We start from the raw sequence: 23,660 nt of genomic DNA on the forward strand, positions 1-23,660 counted from the left end.
GGTCAGAATGAAAATGGGGGCCATGGGAGTGGAGAAAAGGGGCCTGATGTATGAAAGATTGTGAATGGTGAATCTATAAAACTTGGGAAATTATTGATTATGGAACGTGGGGAGAGGGAAAAGTTATGTCTTGAGATTACAAACCTAGTTAATGATAAACATCATGGCTCACCCTATAGAAACACAAATTTGAAGGGAGGTTGGATTTAGTAGAAAGGTAATGAATTGCAATTTAGACATGTCGAATTTGAGATTCCACCGGAACAAGTGGGAAGTATTTAACTGGAAGTTCGTGATGTATGATTACAACTCAGAAGAAATTTCAGCTCTAGAAACAGATTTAGGAGTCATCTGTGTAGAGGATGATACTTAAACCTATAGTAGCTGAGAGTCCCAAATGTGAGGATATGTAGAGAGAAAAGGCTCAGGATCAATCACCTTATCACGTTTGGGATGATCCCTAGACCTGCCACTCTCCAAACCTCAAGGCAAGTCTTGAGTGGACTTTAAGAACCAGCTCTCTGCCGGTGAGCTGTCTTCTGCAGGGGTAAGCTTCTTTGCTGTAAGATACCATTACTGATGGGGTGAAGAGAAGAATCTCTCCCTCCACACTTACTCTGGAAGAGGCACAAGGGAAAAGGCAAAGAGCCAATTCCCTTTCAGGAACTGACTTCTTCGTACTATTTTCACTTTTTTTTTCTTTCTTGTTGTTTTTTCCTTGTTGTAATTCTTCTTTCATAACATGACTAATGTGGAAATATGTTTAACATGATTGTACGTGTTTAACCTATTTCAGATTGTTTGCTCTGGAGAGGGAGGGAGGAAGGAAGGGAGGGAGAAAAGTTTGAAACTCAGAAACTTAGCAAAATAAATGTTGCAAACTATCTTTACATGTAGTTGGAAAAAAAAAATACTATTAAATGCAAAGAAAAAAAAGAACTGGCTTTTCCTCCATAACTGGCTTGTTTTGTAACTAATTAAACTTTTGCTGTATTGACTGAGAAAGTTAATGAAGGTCACTATTTAAAAGGCACCAAGAATGGCTGGTCCTTTAATCTAGCAAATAACTTATCTTTTAATTCATTCTAATTTGATTGCGGAACTTCTTTAACCCTTAGAGGAGCAAATACACAATTCTTTGGAAATGTAAATGGACCTCCTTTACAGTACCTATTAATATTTGTAATTCTGTGTGCCACCCTAAAAGATAAATGTCAGACTATTTCACCTGGCTTTTCCACTATATGAATCCTACATTCCTTTCTAGATTTAAGTCCTAATCATTCCTAATGTCTTCTTGTATTTTCCTGCTTCTTTATGTTAAGCAAGCCTGGAAAGTACTTCTTCCAGATCTCAGCTTGTTGAATTTTTTTCTTCTTTAATACTCAAGTGCCATCTCTTCCCTGATCCTTTCCCCTAAAAAATGATTATTTCCTCTACAAATAATCTGTTCTTACAATATTTTTGCCTTTATCACTTATTTTGACCATGAGATCATGATTTTATATAGATATGCATACACATATGCACACACACACACGTGCAAGCATTCTTTACACAGTGCTTTGAGACTTTGCAAAGTGCAAATATTATAAAATATTATTTCATTTTTATCCTCAGAACAACCCTGGGAGGTAGGTGCTATTATTATCCTAAGGATCAGGAAAGTGAGACAGACAGAGGGTAAGTGATTTGCCCAGGGTCACACAGCTAAGTATGGCTAATGAGGGATTTGAACCCCCAGCTCCAGATCTACACCACCTAGATGTATTCTGAAAAATTAAGAATAGTTTAATATTGAGCTTCAGTACTGTACTGCTCCAGCTTAAACCATCTTTAATTTCTTTTAATCCTTTTTATTTTTTGATGGATTAACCTAAATTGGTTCTCTTACAAATCACAGAATTCCCTTGCTCTGTGTATCAATTTACCCTTTTACTTCCTTCACTACAGCTAATTTCTTAACTTTATGCTTCTCTGCTTTTGAATCATGTTTCATGTTCCAGATCTACTGTTTAGTGTGTTTTTTTTTTCCTTTTTTCTCTACTGAATCTGTCTTTTTTGGTAAATTAGTGAAATTTTCTGTGAATTTGGCTGGAACCTGCCATATCTAAACACACCACCCTTGGTGCTCAGATTATAATGACTTTCTTTTGAGTTATATTTGGCCTAAACTTTTTTTTTTACACAAAATTTCTCAGTTTCCTTACAGAATATTTGCTACTGAGTGATCAGAAGTGAAATGTTCAGGTTTATAGGCACAGTTTCTCTTTTTACTACATAAAGTGCTTTCCAGTTTGGTGTGTTATTTCACATCCCCTCACTGAATAGTGTGCGGCTATCTTTTGTTTCTTTCTAATGCCTGTAGGTGATTTTGCTTAGTATTTACTAGGCAATTAAATTCTGCCAAGTCATTCAGATTAGCACACTGTGGTCAGGCAAGTCAAACCTTTTCTGTTCAAAAATAATGCTATTTTTTTTTCTCAAAAGAATTTCGAATTTTACTTGCATTAACCTTAAGGTACCTTCTTTCCTCAAGGCTATTTGTACCTTCTTTCCTCAAAGCTTTTTTCTAAGAGTTAAGCTTCCTTCTCTAAGTTAAAGAGGAGAAAAAGTCAAAAGGACACTTTCAGGATAGGGTACTTAAATCCAGACTAAAAGGTGCAAAAAATGTTCCAGAACATTTTTTCCCCGACCCATTAAGAATGAAAAAAAGACAACTAACTTTTAAAACTGTCTTCCATTTCTTTTTTTTTTTTTTTGAAGGAGGGGGGAAGGCAGGGCAATTGGGGTTAAGTGACTTTCCCAAGGCCACACAGCAAGTAACTGTGTGAAGTATGTGAGGATGGATTTGAACTCAGGTCCTCCTGACTCCAGGGCTGATGCTCTACTGACCGTACCACCAAGCTGCTCCTGCCTTTCATTTCTATTAGAACTCCTCATCTTTTTATTGGGGGTAAAAAGTATGTATGTTTATAGGTATATATTTATATACATTCTAGACATTGTACTAAGCACTGGAGATACAAGGAATGCCCCCCAAAAATGTTCTTAATTTCAAGGAACTCAAATTCTAAGGGGGAGGTGGTTAGATTGTGAGGAGGAGAGGGGGAGAATATGAAAACAACTATGTACAAACAAAATACATACAAAAAAATGGAGATAATCTCAGAGGGAAGGCACTAGCCTTAAGGGAAGTGGGAAGGGCTTCTTAGCGAGTAGGGTTTTATCTGAGACTTGAAAGAAAACCAAGAAAAGAAAAAGATAAAAATGAGGAGGGAGAGAGTCCCAGGCATAGGAGACAGAGGAAGTCATAGCCAGAAGGTTAGTGTGACTGGACAGTAGAGTGTGTGGAGGGCAGTAAGGTGTAAGAACAGTGGAAGAAGGGACCAGGTTATGAATGGCTTTAAAAGGATACTGGAGCTAAGAGGGAATCACACTGGATGGAGTCTATTGAATAGAGAGTGACAAAGGCAGCTGTTTTACCAGAGAATGGTTCTTCACCTGCCTTTCAAGCATGTTGTGGAATTGGTTTAATTAGTTTCGTAGTCAAGCAAGCTTTAGTCTGTGAAAGCCTTTGAAATGCCAAAATAGTCATCTACTTTAAAATAAAAAGAGATCAAATTGGTTTCTACTCGGGAAAAAAAACAGATCATCCGTGGAACATGATTTGTAGGGCTGTCTGCATCCTCACTGAACTCTGAAAAGTCAGAATCATTCTACATTTGTACAGTCGAATGGGAGAGGGCCTTGTTTTCCAAAGATTGGTAGTAAATGAAGTAAATAACTCCCTTCTGTGAAGGGTATACTAGTAGAGAAAGTTAGATATATTTCTATAAGTTTTTGAAATCTAGTCTTTCAATTGAAAAGGTCAAATTTTATAATAAGTATTACAATAGATTATCTTTATAAACCTTTGCTACTTTTCACCACCAGCTTGGAGGACCAAACTAACATCAAAGGTGATTAATTTTTACACATTTTAGACTGCAAGTTCTTTGAGAGCAAGGATTATCTTTTGCCCTTCATTGTATTCCCTCCCCACCCACCCTCCCTAAAAAGGCAAGCCATTCAACATAGGCCACACGTGTATCATTATGTAAAACACTTCCACAATCCTCATGTTGTGAAAGACCAACTACATTTCCCTCCATCCTATCCTGTCCCTCTTTATTCAATTTTCTCCCTTGACCTCGTCTCTTTTCAAAAATGTTTGCTTTTGATTTCCTCCTCCCCCTATGTGCCCTCCCTTCTATCATCCCCCCTTTTTATCCCCTTCCCCCTACTTTCCTGTGTGATAAGATACCCAATTGAGTGTGTATGTTTTTCCCTCCTCAAGTCAGATACAATGAGAGCAAGATTCACTCATTCCCCCTCACCTGCCCTCCCCTCCCTTCAAACAGAACTGCTTTTTCTTGCCACTTTTATGTAAGATAATTTACCCCATTCTACCTCTCATTTTCTCCCTCTGCCAATGTATTCCTCTCTTACCCCTTTATTTTTTTAGATATCATACCTTCATATTCAACTCACCCTGTGCCCTCTGTCTATACATATGTTTATTCCCTTCATCTACCCTAATACTGAGAAAGGTCTCATGAATTACAAACATCACCTTTCCATGTAGGAATGTAAACAAAACAGTTCAACTTTAGTAAATCCCCTCTGATTTCTCTTTCTTGTTTACCTTTTCATGCTTCTCTTGATTCTTATGTTTGAAAGTCAAATTTTCTATTCAGCTCTGGTCTTTTCACTGAAGAAGCTTGAAAATTCTCTATTTTATTGAAAGTCCATATTTTGCCTCAGAGCACTATACTCAGTTTTGCTGGGTAGGTGATTCTTGGTTTTAATCCTAGTTCCTTTGACCTCTGGAATATCATTCCAAGCCCTTCGATCCCTTAACGTAGAAGCTGCTAGATCTTGTGTTATCCTGATTGTGTTTCCACAATAGAAAAAATTGTTTCTTTCTGGCTGCTTGCAATATTTTCTCCTTGACCTGGGAACTCTGAAATTTGGCTATAATATTCCTGGCAGTTTGCATTTTGGGACCTCTTTCAGGAGGTGATCGGTGGATTGTTTCAATTTCTATTTTACCCTCTTATTCTAGAATATCAGGGCAGTTTTCCTTGATAATTTCTTGGAAGATGATATCTAGGCTCTTTTTTTGATCATGGCTTTCAGGTAGTCCAGTAATTTTTAAATTATCTCTCCTGCATCTATTTTCCAGGTCAGTGGTTTTTCCAGTGAGATATTTCACACTGTCTTCCATTTTTTCATTCCTTTGGTTCTGTTTTATAATATCTTGATTTCTTATCAAGTCACTAGCTTCCACTTGCTCCAATCTAATTTTTAAGGTAGTATTTTCTTCAGTGGTCTTTTGGACCTTCTTTTCCATTTGGCTGATTCTGCCTTTCAAGGCATTCTTCTCCTCATTGGCTTTTTGGAGCTCTTTTGCCATTTGAGTTAGTCTATTTTTTAAGGTGGTGTTTTCTTCAGTATTTTTTTTGGGTCTCCTTTAGCAAGTAATTGACCTGTTTTTCATGGTTTTCTTGCATCACTCTCATTTCTCTTCCCAATTTTTCCCCTACTTCTCTCACTTGCTTTTCCAAATCCTTTTTGAGCTCTTCTATGGCCTGAGACCAATTCATATTTTTCTTGGAGGCTTTTGATGTGTAGAGTCTTTGACTTTGTTGACTCCTTCTGGCTGTATGTTTTGATCTTCATCACCAAAAATAGATTCTAGAGTCTGAGTCTCAATCTGAATCCATTTTCCCTGCCTGGCTATGTTCCCAGCCAGCTACTTGACCTTTGAACTTTTGCCAGGGTATGACTGCTTATAGAGTAGAGAGTACTTTGTCCCAACCTTTAGGTACTGTGCTGCTGTTTTCAGAGCTACTTCTACTCCACTGTCACTGCAAGCTCTGCCACAGCAGCACTCCTCCTCCCCCAAGAACAGCCAACCAGGATTGTGACCCAGATCCAAGCAGGGCAAAGCTACCTTTGTGCCAGCAAAGCGCTCCTTGCCCTCCTGCTCTGATCTGCCGCTTAATTCCTCCCACTGTGTGAGCCAAGGACTCCGGAAGCAGCTGATGCTTGAGCTCTGGAAGCAGCTACAGGAGCGTCCTGCTGCCACCACCACACCACCTCCGCCGCTCCCATGCTTGGGGCCTGACCACTCTCTAACCCGATGCAGCAGTTTTCCCACTACCCTGGTGTTTGGTTTGTGGGTTGAGAAATCTGGTAACTGCCACAGCTCAATGATTTGTGGCCTTACAGCCTGCTCCAGCTGACTCCCGGTCTGGTCTGTCCTGGCACAGCCCATGCTGGGCTGTGCTCAGCTCCCAGCACCATGCAATAGACCCTTCCCAGTGACCATCCAGGCCATCCTGGGTTGGAGACCTGCTTCCCTCTGCTATTTTGTGGGTTCTACAGCTCTAGAATTTGTTCAGAGCCATTTTTGACAGGTGTTTGGAGGGATTTGCGGGAGAGTTTAAGTCCCTGCTTTCCAGCCGCCATCTTGGCTCCAACCCTCCTGAGTCTTAATCTTAATATTAGTGCCTTCTAAGATTTTCTGGAGTTGATCCTATCAGTATCTTGTTTATGCATAGTCATTTGCATGCTGTTTCACTCATTAAACTGTGAACACCTTGAGAGCAAGAACTGTCTTCTATCCCCAGCCCATAGCATAGTGCCTAGCAAATGATGGGTGTTTAATGAGTTCCTGTAGACTGAGAAATGAAGTATTTCTTTATCATAAAATGCAATGAAATGACATTAGATAAATGACATTTAGATAAAATAGCTACATCTCTCTACCTCTGCATTCACAACAGCAACTGGTCACTCTAGGTCAAGAAGGTGTTTTGAAGAATTCTGCTAAAACCTCCAACCACACATCCCCATAGACTAGATCTTCTATGCCGCCTTGGGAAGGAAGCCAAAGAGCTTCTCTCACATCCCTTTAAGTACCAGCCCAGCCTAGATAAAAATAATTCCTACCACACAGTTCTTACTTATTTGGAGCTTATGACACATTTTTTTGATGTAAATTGTTCCTCAGGGATATATGGGAAGCCAAATCAGAGTTAACACAACTGGCAGATCTTCCTTGGTTGCATATAATCTTTAAAAAACACCTGAATTTGTTAAGCTTCTTGTAGTTATTTTTTTAAAGCTTTCATCTCCATCATAATGTCTGCACTAAGAAGCTTCGTCAGAATTTTTACCTTCCAGATTGTCAAGTTTTTAGTGTCAACTAAAGAGTTGTTACTTTTATTTTTTATTGTTTCATATTGACACAGCAGACATCTAGTATCACCCAAAGAACTCATAAAGTACAGTTAAACTAAGTGTTAACAAGTAGTAATATATGAGGCTTTTGGTTTTTCTGTAACAGAATGGAAAGATGTATTTGCATTTATCATTGTTGTAACTTATCTTGTATAATTCCAAACTTTCTAACAAAATGGTTAGACCAATTTCACAACTTACCCTCTTTATTGCAAATTCATTTCCTTAATCTCCTTCCTTTTTGCCTATCAGGTATTTTTTATTGAGATTTCTTTTTTTTCCTTCTTGTTGTTCTTTTTCTTTATTTTGTACATTTCTTGATGTTTTGAGGTGATTGAGGAAAACTGGCCTTAGACATATCCATTTACTGAAATTCCAGGTTTCAGTTACTTTTAGAGAAGGCAACAGTTGAAATAGGTGCATCTAGCAGTCAGTTGTATTGTCTTCCTGAAAATTCCATCTCCCTCTGGAAAACCAAGTATCCTTCACTAGATTTTAGAATTTAGTATCTTTCATCCTACAAAAAGTTACCAGTATCGTTTGATTATAATGTGTTGTCTTTCCCCATTAATATTATGTGAACACATCTGTCTTATTCCTCAAATAACTATGACTATGAGACCTTTATCAGAGGAACCTGCTGCAAAGATTTTTTTTCTCATTTCTTGCTTCCCTTAATTTTAGATGCATTGGGATTTTTTGTGCAAAATCTTTTGATTTGAATATAATTAAATATTTTCATTTTACTTCCTGTAAACTTCTGTATCACTTCTGTCCACAGATCTGACAGGTAGTTTTTTCCATACTCCCCTAATTTGCTTATGATATTACCCTTTATGTCTAAATCCTGTACCCATTTGGAGTTTACCTTGATTACAGTGTGAGATGTTGGTTTATTCCTAGTTTCTGCCAGACTACTTTTCTGTTTTCTCAACATTTTTTGCCAAATAGTGAGTTCTTGCCCTAGTAGTTGGGTTCTTTGGGTATACGAAATACTAGATTACTGTGCTCATTTCCTCATGTATATTGTGTACCCAGTCTGTTTCATTGATCAACCTTTCTATTTGTTACTCATGTTTTGATGATTACAGCTTTGTAGTAGAGTTTCAGGTATGATACTGCGAGAGTCTCTTCTTTCCCACTTTTTTCATTAGTTCCCTTGATATTCTTGACCTTTTTTTCCCTCCAGATAAATTTTGTTACTATTTTTCTAACTCTCTAAAAGAATCATCCTTTGGTAGTTTGATAACTATGGTACTGAATAGGTAAATTAATTTAAGTAGTAGTGTCATTTTTATTTTATTGGCTTGGTCTACCCATGAACAATTAAAATCTTCCCAATTACTTATATCTTTCTTTATTGTGTAAATAGTATTTTATAATTCTGTTCGTATAATTCCTGTATGCATCTTCACAGTTAGATTCTCTAGTATTTTATACAGACTATAGTTTGTAAATGGAATTTCTCTTCACCATCTATCATTTTCTTCTCTGTATTTTTTCTAATAATATTAAGGACTTAATACAGGATGAGAAACCAAGTGGCCCCTTAATAAAAGGATTTATTTTGTAAAATTTGGACTCAGTCAAAAGACCACACTTAAGAACCTAGAAGGCCCCATGTATCCTCCGGGCTGAAAGTTCCCCACCCCTGCCTTAATATTATCAATGTGTTATCTTTATCTGCTTCTGTGTAGTTCAGTACAAATGAATTTAGCCATTTTGGTATTCCAATTTTTTATTGCCCTAGAAATTTTAATTCATCATAGCCAAGACTCATCTTTGCAGTCCAAAACACCACTATAATTATTTGCCCAAGATGGTAAGTGCAGGGTTATCAGTATTATGAGCTAGATCATGAGACCTAGCAGCAGTAGCTCTTTTGAAAGACAGTCTGTTTCTGGTCTCTTGCTTACTTTGCATGCATAAACATTATTTCTGTGACATTATGTATGGACTGTAATGTGTTTTTGTTAACCAGTTAACGATGCTAGGAAAGCTAGTTCTCTATATTTTTATCCAGAAATATCAACTTTATTTGAAAAGACTATTTCATTTAAATCCTAACATATGCAATGTGCTGAGTGCTGGTGGAGAGGAAAAATTAAATAAAGGTCCTGCCCTCAAGATGGTTATAATTTGTGAAGTAGATGTGGGAAGAAATAAGACATGTACACAAAAAAATAATACATATTAAAATATGTGAACATAAAAAAATTTTAGGGTATTTTGAGACAGATAAAGAAGTTTCTCCACCTAATTAGTTCTAGAAGGTGTTTGAGGCTTATTTAAGCTTGGTGTCAGGAAAAAAATTGTGGGAGAGTTGTCCAGAAGTAGAACTGGCTTCATTAGGAAGTGGTAGATTCCCCCTTCTGAGAGGTATTTAAGCAGAACCTTAATGACTACTTGGTAGTCATGCTATATAAATAAATATACAAATAAATATTATGTAAGTGTTCATCAAATAAATCCCTAGATTTATATCTGGTGTTGATTGAACTAGGTAACCACTGAGGTCTCTTCTAGCTCTAATTTTGTAGCTAGAGGAAGGTTCTTGAAAGAGGTGGCATTTTAGTTGGACTTCAGTTGTCTGATGGACATCTAGATAAGATGTTCATGGGGATGGAAAGGGAAAGGCATTCTATATTTGAGGAGAATCATTCACAGAGATAGAGAAATAAGAATGCAAAGTTCCCTTAACTATGAGTAATTCATGTTACAATGACAAACTACGTAGACATGGGGAGAGTATTGTGAGTTATAGATGAAGCCAGATTTTGAAATACCTTTAATGCCAGCCTAAAGAATTTGATCTGTATGTGGGAGGCAGGAAAAAACCATTGAAGTTTGGAGCAGTAAGCAACATGATCTTTTTACTTGTATACTAGAAAGACTACTTTAGTCACTTAGAAATAAACTCCATACTTCTGTGACTGGTAAGTGTACATGTGTTGGCACACAGAGCCACAGAATGTTACTTCTCAGGACTAAATTTTGATGTAGCATATGATGCAAAATACAGTTTAAGGCCCAGCACATTCAAGTAAGAGTTTTGCAACCATTCCAAATGATAGATTGATTTGGGGGAAAAAAAAAATCTTGTACTGTTCAGAATATTAATAGCCTCTGTACTTTCTTTTGTAGGCAGGAAGCTCTCCTCGCTGCCATCAGTGAAAAAGATGCTAACATAGCTCTTTTGGAGCTTTCCTCCTCCAAGAAGAAGACCCAAGATGAGGTAGCAGCATTGAAACGTGAGAAGGATCGTCTGGTGCAGCAGCTGAAACAGCAGGTATGATTAAAGGGACAGTATTGAGTGTGTATTGTCTTAGTTCATTTCTAATTTCATATGCCAAGTTGGCCTTTCTAAGTAAATGAGCTCATCTTTATTACAGATCTCTTTTCTTTGGATCTGATATGTATAGTTTTCTAGAGAAGCATGGCCACAAGTCCCCAGGTACCTACCTCAATACATTTTGTGCTACTGCTGGATTAAGAAGAGAAAAAAAAAAAAGGTGGTGCCTTATCTGTTTACTATAGAACAGGGCTCTTAACCTAGGGTCCATGAACTTTTTTTCAAAAATATTTTGAGGTATATTCCAATATAATTGGCTTGCTTTGTAAGCCTGTGAATTTTAAAACATTATTCTGAAAAATAGTCCCAAAACCATTACTGGACTGTCAATAAAGGTCCAAGACACAAAAAGCATTAAGATTCACATCTAGCAACATCAGGCATGAAAAGGATTTTATTGTAGTAAGATTTATAGTTCTTGAGGATTAGGTAGATTCTGGAATGGTAAAGGGATGGGCAGTACTTAACCCAGCTCTGACACCGTCCTTTCCAAAATTTTATGCCAACATTTGTCTAAAGCATTTCACCTGCAAACATCAAAGAGCCAGAAGATACCCTTTTTAAAGGACAGAGGCAGAACAATCTCCTTTGGTTTTGTTCACTAATTAGGCCATTCACCTTCCATCACTTTGTACTCTGTCCTCTTCTTTATCATTATCCCCTACCCTTTTCTAATTGTGTTAGTTATTTCTTGTTGGCTGTGCCATTCCACTTGAAGCAATTAGACAGAGCCATAAAGCTCTTCCCAAAGGAGTTTTTTTCTCTTCCATTGTGTGGAGGTACCAGTGATCAAATAGTTGTGTTTTTCAGTCTGATATTAACATTTACCTGAATAAACATGAAATATTCGCTCTATAAATTTATATTTTACATTTTGCAGACCAATATTAAATGTGCTCAAAAGTTTGCTTTATAATTCTGTAACTTTTGCCTGAAAGAGTCCCCAAAGATGTCCCTTTTCCTCAAAATGGCATACACAACACATAGGATTCATTTAAATACCAGGAAAATTTCAGTATCATAAAAGTATCTCCTAGCAAGAAGTAGAATCATAGTTGTGAAACATACATCAAGCCTATTTCTTTTGCCATGTGTTTCTGTTAGCTTTTAGGGGGCAGTTTAAAGGCTTTGGTCATTAACAAGGTGCATAAGAAGAATGTTGCATAAGCTTCCTGTTTTTATCTATAATGCTTTACTGTTTTTCTTTGCTAAAAACAAAGGTTTTCATGGGTGAGGGAGGCGGGATCCAGTAAGAGAAAATGACTGGTATAAAGAACGAAAGACATCATAAAGCAGAAAAAAGAAAAAAAAAAGATGACTAGAAAAGGAGGTTACTTTCATGAAATAAGAGCAAGACATAACAGATGAACTCTCCTTGTATGTCATGTCAAACCACCAGTCAACAAGCATTTATTAAGCACTTCCTATGTACTAGTCGTTGTGTCAAAGAAATGCGAGCGACAGTGCCTGCTCTCAAAAAACTCACAGTCTCATGGTACAGACATCATGCAAACTCCTATAGAGAAACAAGATATACGCAGGACAAACTGGAGAAAATCTCAGAGGGAAAGTACTGGCATTAAAGAAGATCAATAAAGGTTTCTTGTAGAAGATGGGATTTTGGCTGGGACTTGCAAGACAGGAGGTAGAGATGAAGAAGTAGAACATTCCAGGCATGAGGAACAGCCAGTGAAAATGCCCAGAGTTGGGAGATGGAATATCTTACATAAAACTGCTGCAAGAAGGTCCCTGTCAAAATATTGTGAAGTACATAGGGGTTAATAAATTGTAATAAAACCGAAAAGGTAGTATTGGGCCAGGTTATAAAGAGCTTTAAGTGCCAAACAGGGTATTTAATATTTGGTTCTAATGGTGGTAAGAAGCCAGGAGAATTTATTGATTAGGATTGGTGGGAGTAAAATGGTCAGATCTGTGGTTTAGGAAGATTAGTTTGACAGGTGTTTGGAGAGTAGACCAGAATAGGGAGAGACTTGAAGCAGAGAGACTTCACGTAAGGCTATTGCAGTAGTCCAGGCATGAAGAGATAATGCCCTGCATCAAAGAGGTGACAGTATCAGAGGAGTGAAAAGCCCTATCCTAAATATGTGATGAAAGTAAAACCAACAGGAATTAAAAACAGATTGGATAAAGGGAGTAAGAGGGTAAAGAGTCAAGGATGACTATTATGTCATGAACCTGAGTTACTAGAAGGTGATGTCCTTGAAAGCAGTAGAGAACTTTGAAAGAAGGAAAGATTTCTGGAAGAATGTAGTTGGGCAGGAAACAAATCAATTTATGCTCAAAATTCTAAATTACATGGTAATTGTCCATGTATTCTAAATTCAAATATACCTACTATATGTGAATGTCCCAAAAATTCTATGACAGTATTGTCCATTTAAGGATGAAGATGGAGCATTTCTAAAGAAAACTGTGATGATTCCTCCAGATTGTGCTTTTTTCCTCTTTCCCATGCATGGTTTCACAATCCTACCCACTCACAATACATCTGGGTTTATATGGGAGCAGAGGAAGTAGAGTTCTGCCAAAGACATTTTGGTTCTTTAATTTCTCTAAGAGCATGTATTTAAAGCTTGGATGAAGGAGAGGCCTTTTGGAAAGAGGATATGGCATCAATGTTGTTTTAATTTAAAGCTCCTAGACTTGAATTGCAAGAATGTGCCTCCATCTAGAGACCATTTCCTTACAGAATCCTAACACAGAATTAACTTGGAGTAGCTTTCCAGTAAATGGAACAGCTGAACCTTGATTGGTTCTTGGCATTCACGTGGGGCCACTGCCATCATGAGATGGAGGTGGGGAAGGGATTTAAAAAGTGGGAGTCATTATCTAATGTGGTCCCAATTTACTCCTTCCCCTCCCCCATACCAGGGTAGTTTGTCTCTCTGACTCATTCATGGCAAAGCAGTCATTGGGGAAGCTTTTTCAGAAAAAAGAGGGAGGGCCAATACAAGAAAACAAAGCTAAAGGTTGTCTAACAAAGTCCAGATGTGCTGTGGTGCGTGCCAGCCAGTATGTTCAGAGTATAAGTCAGGCCTGATGTGCTTGTCAAGCCAGCACCAGCAGTGGAATTAAGTAAAGCTAGAGAGAATTCTTTATGGCATTAATGTAATCTGTTCAGTGACACAATCTTTCACAAAGCGATCTCTTTCTGAGCAGTTTTCCCCTTTTCAAGTAAAGATTTTTATAATTTTCATATAGTAATTGCTACAGTTTGAAAGTCTTGTTTTTTAACAGGTTGCAAAGATTTTTTTGTTTAAAGGTGGGTTAGTTTCTTAGTTAATTTCAGAGACACAAAGCTCAACAATAAAAGGCTCCCCTTTATTTTATTGTGTTTTACTTTTTAAAATGTTTTGAAATTGGCTTTGGATTTAACACCAGTTATTTGTGGTTATATCCTGACTCCTGCCTGGTGAGCCCTCAATTCCAACAAAGAGTCAGAAGATCTCAGTTCTGTGGCCTGTCTCTGTCATTTAATATTTCTGTGACTTTGGGCAAGTGACTTATCCTTATTGGGACATGGTTTCCTTGACTATAAAAAGAAATGTTAGGCTAGATGACCTCTAAGGTGCCTTCCTGCTCTAAAATCTGGGATTTTTATGAGAAAAAGTTCAAATGACCAAAAAGATGGAAGACTAAGTGACCTTTTCTGTGATTGTCATGACCTCTTGAAATGCTGTAAAACAATAATACACATTGCAGCTTTTCCCACAGAATTAGATATCAAGAACCCTTTAGAAATAACAGCCTGGTGAATTAACAGCAGAGAATTGCTATTACTTATCATGCTTACCCAGCACCCTCTTCACCACTGGCCCCTAGACTCTGGCAGGACTGGATTTGTGCTGCAGTTCTCTTCCTGCTGATACAGTCTCTACCAGCACATTCTGGCCCTGCCCTCATGACACTCTTCCATGACACTAAGCAACAAAACTCATTTCTTTGCCCCACCCCTCATCCTGCACCTGGTTTAGAAGAGGTAAGGGTATAGGAAAGCAGAAGCATTCTCTGAAGCAGAACCTGCACCGCTCAGCCAGAGAATTTAAGAATAGAGCATATTGGAGCAGGACACCAGTGTGTGTGTGTGTGTGTGTACACATGGGCAGAAAAGAGGATATGAGAGGAGTAAGGCTACACCAGGACTAAACTCGCTGCCATCCATGGGGCCTAGAACGATCACTGGAGGCAGGGACCATAGCTGACAAAAAGTGAATCCCCAGTGTGAGAAGAGGCTGAGACAGTTTTGAGGTCCAGCCCTTGGAGGAATCCACCATCAAAGGGAAGGAGGCATAAAAGTGAGCAATAGGAAGTTGAAAGGAAAAAATGACTGAAATTTCTAAAGATCTCAAGAAGAAAAAAAAAGTAAGTTAAAAGTAAGAAAGTTTCAGTACAAGTAGATAAATCAACAGGAAAGACATTAATAAGAGAAGAGTAGATGCCGTTTAGGACATCTTAATAAAAGTCCAAATATTTCTGTATAAATATTGCAAGAAAATGGAAATGAATCAGTACCTGTGGAGGTAGAGCATCCTGTGCATTTCCAAAAGAGCTTGGTATCTCAGCAGGATGTGTCCATTTGGTTCAAGAGAGAAACAAGAATAGTGAGAGTGGAATTTATGACTTGCCCACAAAAAGTTAGCAGAATAGAAAAACTTGATAGTCTCTAAAGAAACACAAGAGAAAAAACACCTGATTGGAAATGCAAATACACAAAAGTGAAGGACATTCTCAAAGAAGAGAAGCAAAAAGCTATGACATTAAAAGAACAAATCATCTGTATACAAGAAAAATATATTGACGTCAAATACAGGTTTTATAGACAACTTACAGATACATCTTCCAGAAGAAAAGTAAAAATCAAACAAACAAAAACTCTTACTTTTATAATGCATAAAATAATAGAAGAAAACTACCCAGAATTTCTGAACATAGAAAACAAAGTATCAATTAAAAGAATTCACATTTCTCTTCCAGAGGAAAAAAATATTAAAAACCTATACTGCATACTCCAAAATACATACTGGTTAATGTTAACAATTTGAATAACTAAGAGCAAGTTCTGTAAGTGACTAGGAGAAAGACCTTCAAATATAAAGGAAAGGAAATTCAAATGGCATAGTGCTGATCTGTACCCAATAGAAACCAAATATAAGAGGTAATAGTAAAAAGGGGCATCTCATTCCAAATGTTTCCAAAATATGGGGAGCAATTTACCAGAGCACATAAGATACTTATAGGCTCAACTACAAAGTGTTCCCTAAGAAAAAAAGAACAGCTTAAGTAGCTAGAGGAATAGCTCATTACTAGGTCATACCAATACAATAAAAATAGCAGTATGACCAAAGTTAATTTACAATTTTAATACTTCACCAATCAAACTACTTAAAGAATATTTTACAGAATTCAATAAAATAATAAAATTCATTTGGCAAAGCAGAGATCTAGAATATAAAGGGAAATAATGGAAAAGGGTAAGGAAGAATAGGGAATAGCACTTTCTGAGGAATAACGCCTGATGCTGTGTTATCAGGTAGCAGCCATCAAAACCATTTGACATTGGCTTAAAAATAGAGAAGTAGATCAGTAGTACAGACTAGGCAAGTAATATAACTCAGTAACCCGATGTTTGATAAAACGGAAAACATAAATCACTTAGGACAGAATTTCCTGTTTGAAAAAAAACTCTTGAGAAAACTGGAAAACAGTCTGGTAGACATTAGGTCAACACTTTTATACCATATTTTACAATAAATTCAAAATGGATTTCTTTATTTTTATATGACCTTAATATTAAAGATCAATACATTAGGGAAATTAGAAGGAAAGTACATCGTATACCTTCAGAGCTGTGGGTAGGAGATGCATATTTTACCAAATAAAAGATTGAAGCAATTGCAAAAGATAAAAGTCAACTTTGAAATTGCAAAGCTTCTGCACAAATAAAATTAATGCAGCTAGGATAAGAAGGAAAACAGTTAAATGGGGGAAAAGATCTTTGTATTAGATATCTCAGAAAGGGCTAACATGTATATATAGAGGACCAAAAGCCGCTTCCCAAAAAATAAGTGGTTATGAAGTGAGTTAATGAATTTTGGGGGTTCCCAGTGCATATACAAGTTACGTTTGCACTATGCTGTAGTATTAAGTGTACAATTGTATTATGTCTTAAAAAGAAAAAACAACATACCTTAATTTAAAAATACTTTATTGCTAAAAATGCTAACCATCATAATCTTTGTGCTGGTAGAGGGTCTCACCTCTGTGTTGATAGCTGCTGACCAATCAGGGTGATGTTGCTAAAGTTTGGGATGGCTGTGGCAATTTCTTAAAATAAGACAGTGATGAAGTTTGCCCCATCGATGAACTCTTCCTTTCACTCGAACACTTAAGAGGGTTTGTAAGGTTATTAATTGGCTTGATTTCAGTATTGTTGTGTCTCAGGAAATAGGGAGGCCTGAAGAGAGGGAGAGAGATGGGGATCAATTAGTGGAGCAGTCAGGACACACATAACGTTTGTTAAGTTCCTCATCTTATATGGGTGCAGTTAGTGGCGCTCCAAAACAATTACAATGGTAATATCAAAGACAACAGATATAATAATAATGAAAAGTTTGAAATCTTGTGAGAATTACCACAGTGACACAGAAATTTGTGAGCACGTGCTGTAGGAAAAAAGGCGTCTGTAGACTTGCTTGACACAAGGTTGCCACAGACCTTCAATTTGTAAACACACGCACACGCACACACGCACACACCCAACATGGTATCTTCGAAGTGCAATAAAACAAAGCACAGTAAAATGAGGTGTGTCTGTGTCTGTGTTGATTAGTTTTGATGATTTTTTGGTCTTTTTTTCCTTTCTCTTTCAAAATCGTTATTTGTTATATTGAATAGTTCTCTAGAAGTTTAGACTGGCAGGGAGAAAAAGCGAAAGCTAAACAAAACCAGCCAATGCTCAGGACCAAACAACAACAGGTCTTCCAGCATCCTGTAACAGAACAAGTTCAGAGACGTGCTTAATACACATAGGGAGTAATGTTTGTCCATTACGTTCTCCCTCGGAATGTAAACTTTCATCTGTACTTACTCATTTTAGTTTTAAAATGTATAGTAATGTTAATTTTTTTTTGAAAATAGGGATTTTGTCAGTTTCTTCAATGGAAGATCCCTTTACTCAAAGGTATAGCACCTGTATCAATTTATGCACACGTAAGGCCAACTCCTCATTAGGTAAACCTCTAATGAAGGAAGAAAGAGTGATTTCTGCCTTGGGAAGATTAAGTGGAGACCAGAAAGTCAAATTAAATTAATACCATTTTATCTGTGGTACACCAAGATTTAACAGGCCAAGACAAGCAGGAAGACCAGTTATTTCAGCAGGATTACAGGACATGGAAGGACATACTATATTAGCAAACTAAAATTCAGGGATTGTCAAGATTATGTCATTTGTCAACTTGATTGGGTCTTTTTATTTTGACTATTTATGTTGTCTACTTTCACCTGGCACTGATGTGTCAAATGTAGCCCTGGATTGGATCCATGAGACTCTTCATACTCATTTGTCACTATTTAGTATTAAGCTTATTCATCCCTTTTTCTGTATTTTTAATGCTATTTATGTAACTATCATATCTGTAGTCACACAGATTAATTAGTTTCAATGACAGAGTAACACTGAAGTTGCAAAACCACAACCAGGTATCAATTGACCTCTGGGGTACCAGAGTTGGTAGTAGATAATTTATCCCACTGTTAGACTTTATACATAAGCTTTGCTTTTAGAGATCTACTATTTGTTATAAATGATTCCAATGATTTGTTTTGCTTGACTGTACTTATTTCTACACTTATTTCTCTCTAGGGGAGGGAAAGAGTCATTGGGTAACATAAAGCATAATTAGTCTGGTTTACCAGGAACCATGGCCATAACAATCTCTTGTTCCCAGGTGTTGGATTTGAGTTCTGTGGTTCAAAATATCTCCACCGCGAACTGTGTAGATTGTGAGGGCCAGGTGCCACTTGTTTAAATTGTAAAGGTTAGGGCCCTGGAGAGGTGGAGTGTAAGTATAAAGCAGGTAGGCACTTGTCAGTGAATGGGGAACCTTTAAGGTTGATATGCACAAGCTAGGATGCTGTGTGTGCCTTGGTCGGCCTGCATGAAGGCTTGCGGGGAATTTGCGTTTGCCTTAACTGGCCCCCATTGAGGCTTGAGGGGATTTAGAGGAATGCACAAGTTGTGCCTGTCTTCATTGGCCCCTTGCAGATGTAGATGATTAGGGAATGCTGTAGGAGTTGGTGCTCAGCAACCCTTGTGAGAAAGATAGAATAAAGTCTGCATTGTTTAAATAAGGTGGGATTGTTGTTAACCCCTTTGAAGCTGTTCCTTTATAAAAGCAGATCAGCCTGTGCTAGCAAGCCCTCCTGGGTATGCTAGGGTGCTTACTAATACTGGTAGTAACAGTGCTTTTTTTTTTTTAAGAGCATCAACAAAACACTTAAAACAGAACAAAAGAAATGCTGCCATCAAAACTTCCTAGACTTGGTTGTGATACATTTACAGTTTTTAGCCCATGGCAACTTTTCTACTTCAGAATGATTCTGTGACTGAAGAGAAGGGTTTGATCCCTTGGGTCTTTGACTTGTAGGTAATTAAGCAAGATTATCAGCTTAAGTTATTCAAAAGACAGCCTGTGTGGTCAGTCTCTATGACATTTACTGAAGGCTTAGTATCATGCTTTTAAGCTACATCAGTTATGTACATGAACATACATGAAATGATAGGCTGTTACCATCTCATTGTTGGGGCAGCCAGCTAAAAAGCCAGTTCTGTAGTTCATGCACGTGAGAGAGAGAGATTGGGGGGGGGGGGGGCGGTGTTGGTGTGATGTGTTTTCGTTGTATTAGGTGAAAGAGATGTTTAAGAGAAGGAAAAGGGCCACAGCTTGGGGTAAATAGAAGATGGGAATCGACAGTAGTCAGAACTCAGAGGTTCTTAAGTCTTGTTTTGCTTCTGATATTTCTCCTAAAGAAAATAATATTTGTACTAGAAGTGACAGGGATTTGATTCCCAGGATATGTAAAAAGATAGTAATAGGTCATATAATATTTTTTTGTAAATTCAAGTCATCCACCCCTGATGAACTGCATTCTGGGATAGTTAAAAAGATCATTGGAAGGAATATTTGAAAGAGCATGCACAATATGAGAGGTACTACAGAACTGGAAAAGGGCAAATATCTCAATTTTAAAAATTAAAAGAAACTTGAGAAGTTAGGTTCAGCTATAAACTAGGAACCTTGCCTTCTATTTCTGTGAAAATTCTCGACTGAATCATTAAAGAGATGGTTAGTAAATATCTAGAAGAGGAAATGATCATTATAAAAAGTCCACATAGCTTCATATAGAGCAGGTCCTTCCAGATTAACCCTATTTTCTTTTGACAGTATCACTAAACTCAGAGGAATGAGATGTGTGTGTGTATGTATGTAATTTACCTAGATTTTATCAAAGCACTTAATGAAATATTTCATACTATAAATATGGGCTAGACAATGGCTGGTACAGTTAGACAGATTTGGAATTGGTTGAATGGCTAATGTGAAAGAGCCATTGTTAATGATTAAATGTCACATTGACAGGAGATGTCCATTTAAAGGCCACAGGGATCTGTGTTTGGACCTGTGCTGTTCCTTTTAACAGTGTCTTATATAAAGGTAGAAATGGCATATTTATCAAATTTGAAGATGACACAAGGGAAGGAATAGCTAGTGCATTGAAAGATAGTGTCAATACGGATAGCTAGTGCATTGAAAGATAGCATCAGTACGGATAGCTAGTGCATCGAAAAATAGTGTCAATATCCGAAAAGATCTTAATGAGATGGCGCATTGGGTTGACTCTCATAAGATGAAATTTAACAGGGATACTGTTTTCAGAGGAGTAAATCCAGGGTTCACACAACCAACAGTAGGTAGGATGAGACATTTTCTTCATTCCCATCTAACTCTCCCCCCCCCAAAAAAAAATTATGGACCAAAGTTAAAGCCATTATATTTATTATGGAGACAAGAAAGCAAGAAGCCCATCAGGGTAACCTTATAAATTGACATTGGAAAATGTTAATCCTTAATGTACCCCTTTCCCAACAGCTTCCATTCATGTTCCAGCAGTATACACAAACCAAACCACAGCAGTGGGTTGTACTTTGCAACCCATTCAGGCATTTCCCTTCTGCTGCAGTCTTCTCTAATATCTATCCCTTTCCTTCCTCCAGTGTCCTGTTGCAACAAGCCACACACCTCAGCTTTACTCAGCTACTTATGAAAGGGGGAGAATTTTAGGGGCGAGAATTTGGGTTTCTTGCTTCCTGGGATATCACCTAGGTTAGAGAACCTCAAGACTAAAAAGTGTTATACGGAACATCCATCCATCTTCCCCCAAGTTTGGAAAAATTGGCACACACTGACAGATAGAGAACTAAAGAACAAAGGAAACTTAGACAGCAGGCCAGCATGCAGGTTTATACTGGGCCTGAAGAAAAGGGGACTGGATTTCAGCTGCAGCCAATCCTGTTTGCCCAGAAGCTACTTGGAGTAGGGACTAAAGCTAGTGAAAACTAAGTTCTCAACATATGAGGAAGATGAGACAGCTTTTACTTCCAAGCCTGGTTAAACTCACCATTAAAAGAGGAAGAGTCAGTAAGTAAGAGTGGGGAGGGGGAGACTCGAACCAATAAAAACCTTAAGAGGAAGAGAATTCAGTCACAGACCTATAGTGTAGATAACTAGGTAGCAGATAATTCAACAGAAGATGGTAAAATTAGAAGGGAGGTTGAGTACCCAGGCATCTAAGAGAGTATAAATCACTCTAATTAAATATTGTAAGACAAAAGACATTGAAACTCTTGAAACCTAATGAAACATAGTCCTGTGATATCCCGAGAAAGCATGGAACTGAAACAGAATAGTGTAGAATGGTTAAGAGAAAAATCAGAATCTTGAGAGAAGTTACAAAGGAACAAATGGAGGAAGTTCTGCACAGCAGAAATTATTAGAAAAACTTGAATTCATACAGCCTCCCAAAAGAAGCAAAATAGTGAATAACAGAATGAAAGGACAGTCCAGAAAAAGAGAAGCAAAAAGCAGTAATGTTAACAGAACACATCACTTTTGTACAAACCAAACACACTGAACTCAAAGACAGGATGAATAGAGGCAACTTAAGGAATAATCCTTGATGTCAAAAAACCTGAACATTGCAATGCAAGAAAGAAAGTAAACTACTGAGAACTTCTGAATTCAGAAACAAAGCACCAATTGGAAGAATCCACAAATTGCCTTCAAAAAATTCCCATGTTCCAAACTCCAAGACATAGAGTGATTAAATTTAACAACTGCAATGACATACAACAAATTTTACAAGTACCAAAAGAAAAACTTTCAAACATAAAGGAAAGGAAATTCAAGTAACATAAGACTGTCCTGCACCTACCAGAAAGGAATGGAATTATATATTCAAAAAAAGGAGAGGTACTCACTCATGATGCAAACCAAAATGTAATACCCTGCAAACATGAACCTAATCATCAGCGAAAAAAGATGAATGTTCAATAAAAAAGTCATTTGAATGGTTTCTCCACAAAAAAATATAGATTATTCAGTTTAAAAACACCCTAAACATAAGCACAAGAAAGGTAAACACAATTACCGAGGAAAGAATAAGTAATAAATAAACCCATCTTTAAGGACTATTAAAAGGAAAGAAAACTGGAGACATTTTTTTTTTAAAGAAATAACAAGACCATTAAGAAATATCTTTTTAAAAGGTACCTTAGGGACTAATAATGAAAGCAGTTTTTAGAGAAGGTAGAGGAATAGACCTGGAAATCCATGGACTAAATGCTGCAACCTCCATACAGATGAAAAAATTTATTTTGTGGGACTAAATTGGAGAATGTGAGGGTACATATGTGGAGAAAAGGAAAATGGAAGATGGAAAGGAATGTGTGCTATGTCCTAATCATTTTAATTGGTAAACAAACAGTGAAGAGAAAATGATTTCTGTACTCTCTCAGCAAGGAAAGTGACTGCAGGAGAATGGGTTATTTGGCAAAGGACAAAATTGAAATGAGAAGAAAGTTGGAGATCTGCATTCACTAGGAGGAGGACATGCCAGTGCAGATCATTCCTATGAGGGCCAGAGATATATCCTGTAATGAGAAATGGGGAGCTTGTCTGTGAGGAGTTGATGTACAAAATAACACTTCCACTGAGTAAGTATTGTGCTTCTATGGACAAAATTCTACCTCAGGAGAAGGGAAATTGAAGCTCCTAGGGACAACCTCCAGCCAGTATGATGAGGGGAAGTTGAGAAAGAAATGAGAAAGAAAATTATCTTGGGGAAAGCAAACAAAAGAAGTTTGGAGAGAGGGGAGGATTTTGAGTTAACAACTTAACTGATAGAGGGAGGGAAAGAAGGGTAGAATTAAATTAAATAAAAATAAGGGAAAAAATCAATACACCAAGTAAAACTCCAAAACTGGATCAAAGGTAATCAAACCGGAGTTGGGGGAAGAGATAGAGACTGAGGGGAAGTGAACCTTTGGGCATAGGGGTGTCTTAAAATTGACCAAGCAAAACACAGAGTACTAACTAGAAAAGGAAACAAGAACAAAAAAAATTGAAATTAGCAATAAATCTAAGCTATACATAGTCATATGAAAAATGCTCCAAATCAGATATAAAGAAATATGGGTTAAACAACTCTTTCCACGGCAAAAAGGATAAAGTTTTGAAGTTTCCCCAAGATCTGACAATATATACAACATTCTATGCAGCATTTTCCCACCTCTCTGCCAAAAGTAAGGGGCTTTTTAAATTTCATTTTGGTTTTTGTCATTTATTTTTTGAGTAACTAAGGAAATGTAAAACAAACTGTGTGGAGATCATTACAGTGAGAAATCATGGATGGCTTCTTGAACAATGTGCCATGCTTT

General features: G+C 37.3%; 1 protein-coding gene across 8 annotated transcripts in view; it reads left to right on the forward strand.

Moving 5' to 3' along the window:
* Nucleotides 1-23,660, forward strand: part of ERC1 (ELKS/RAB6-interacting/CAST family member 1) — a 404,612-nt gene that overhangs the window by 257,703 nt on the left and 123,249 nt on the right. For all 8 annotated transcript variants that reach the window (XM_036761847.1, XM_036761852.1, XM_036761851.1 and 5 more), the window contains one exon: nt 10,435-10,579. In XM_036761847.1, the coding sequence (XP_036617742.1) occupies nt 10,435-10,579 (145 nt within the window). The remainder of the gene's footprint in view (nt 1-10,434; nt 10,580-23,660) is intronic.

This window comes from Trichosurus vulpecula, chromosome 5, assembly GCF_011100635.1.
Source record: "Trichosurus vulpecula isolate mTriVul1 chromosome 5, mTriVul1.pri, whole genome shotgun sequence".
Taxonomy (NCBI): domain Eukaryota; kingdom Metazoa; phylum Chordata; class Mammalia; order Diprotodontia; family Phalangeridae; genus Trichosurus; species Trichosurus vulpecula.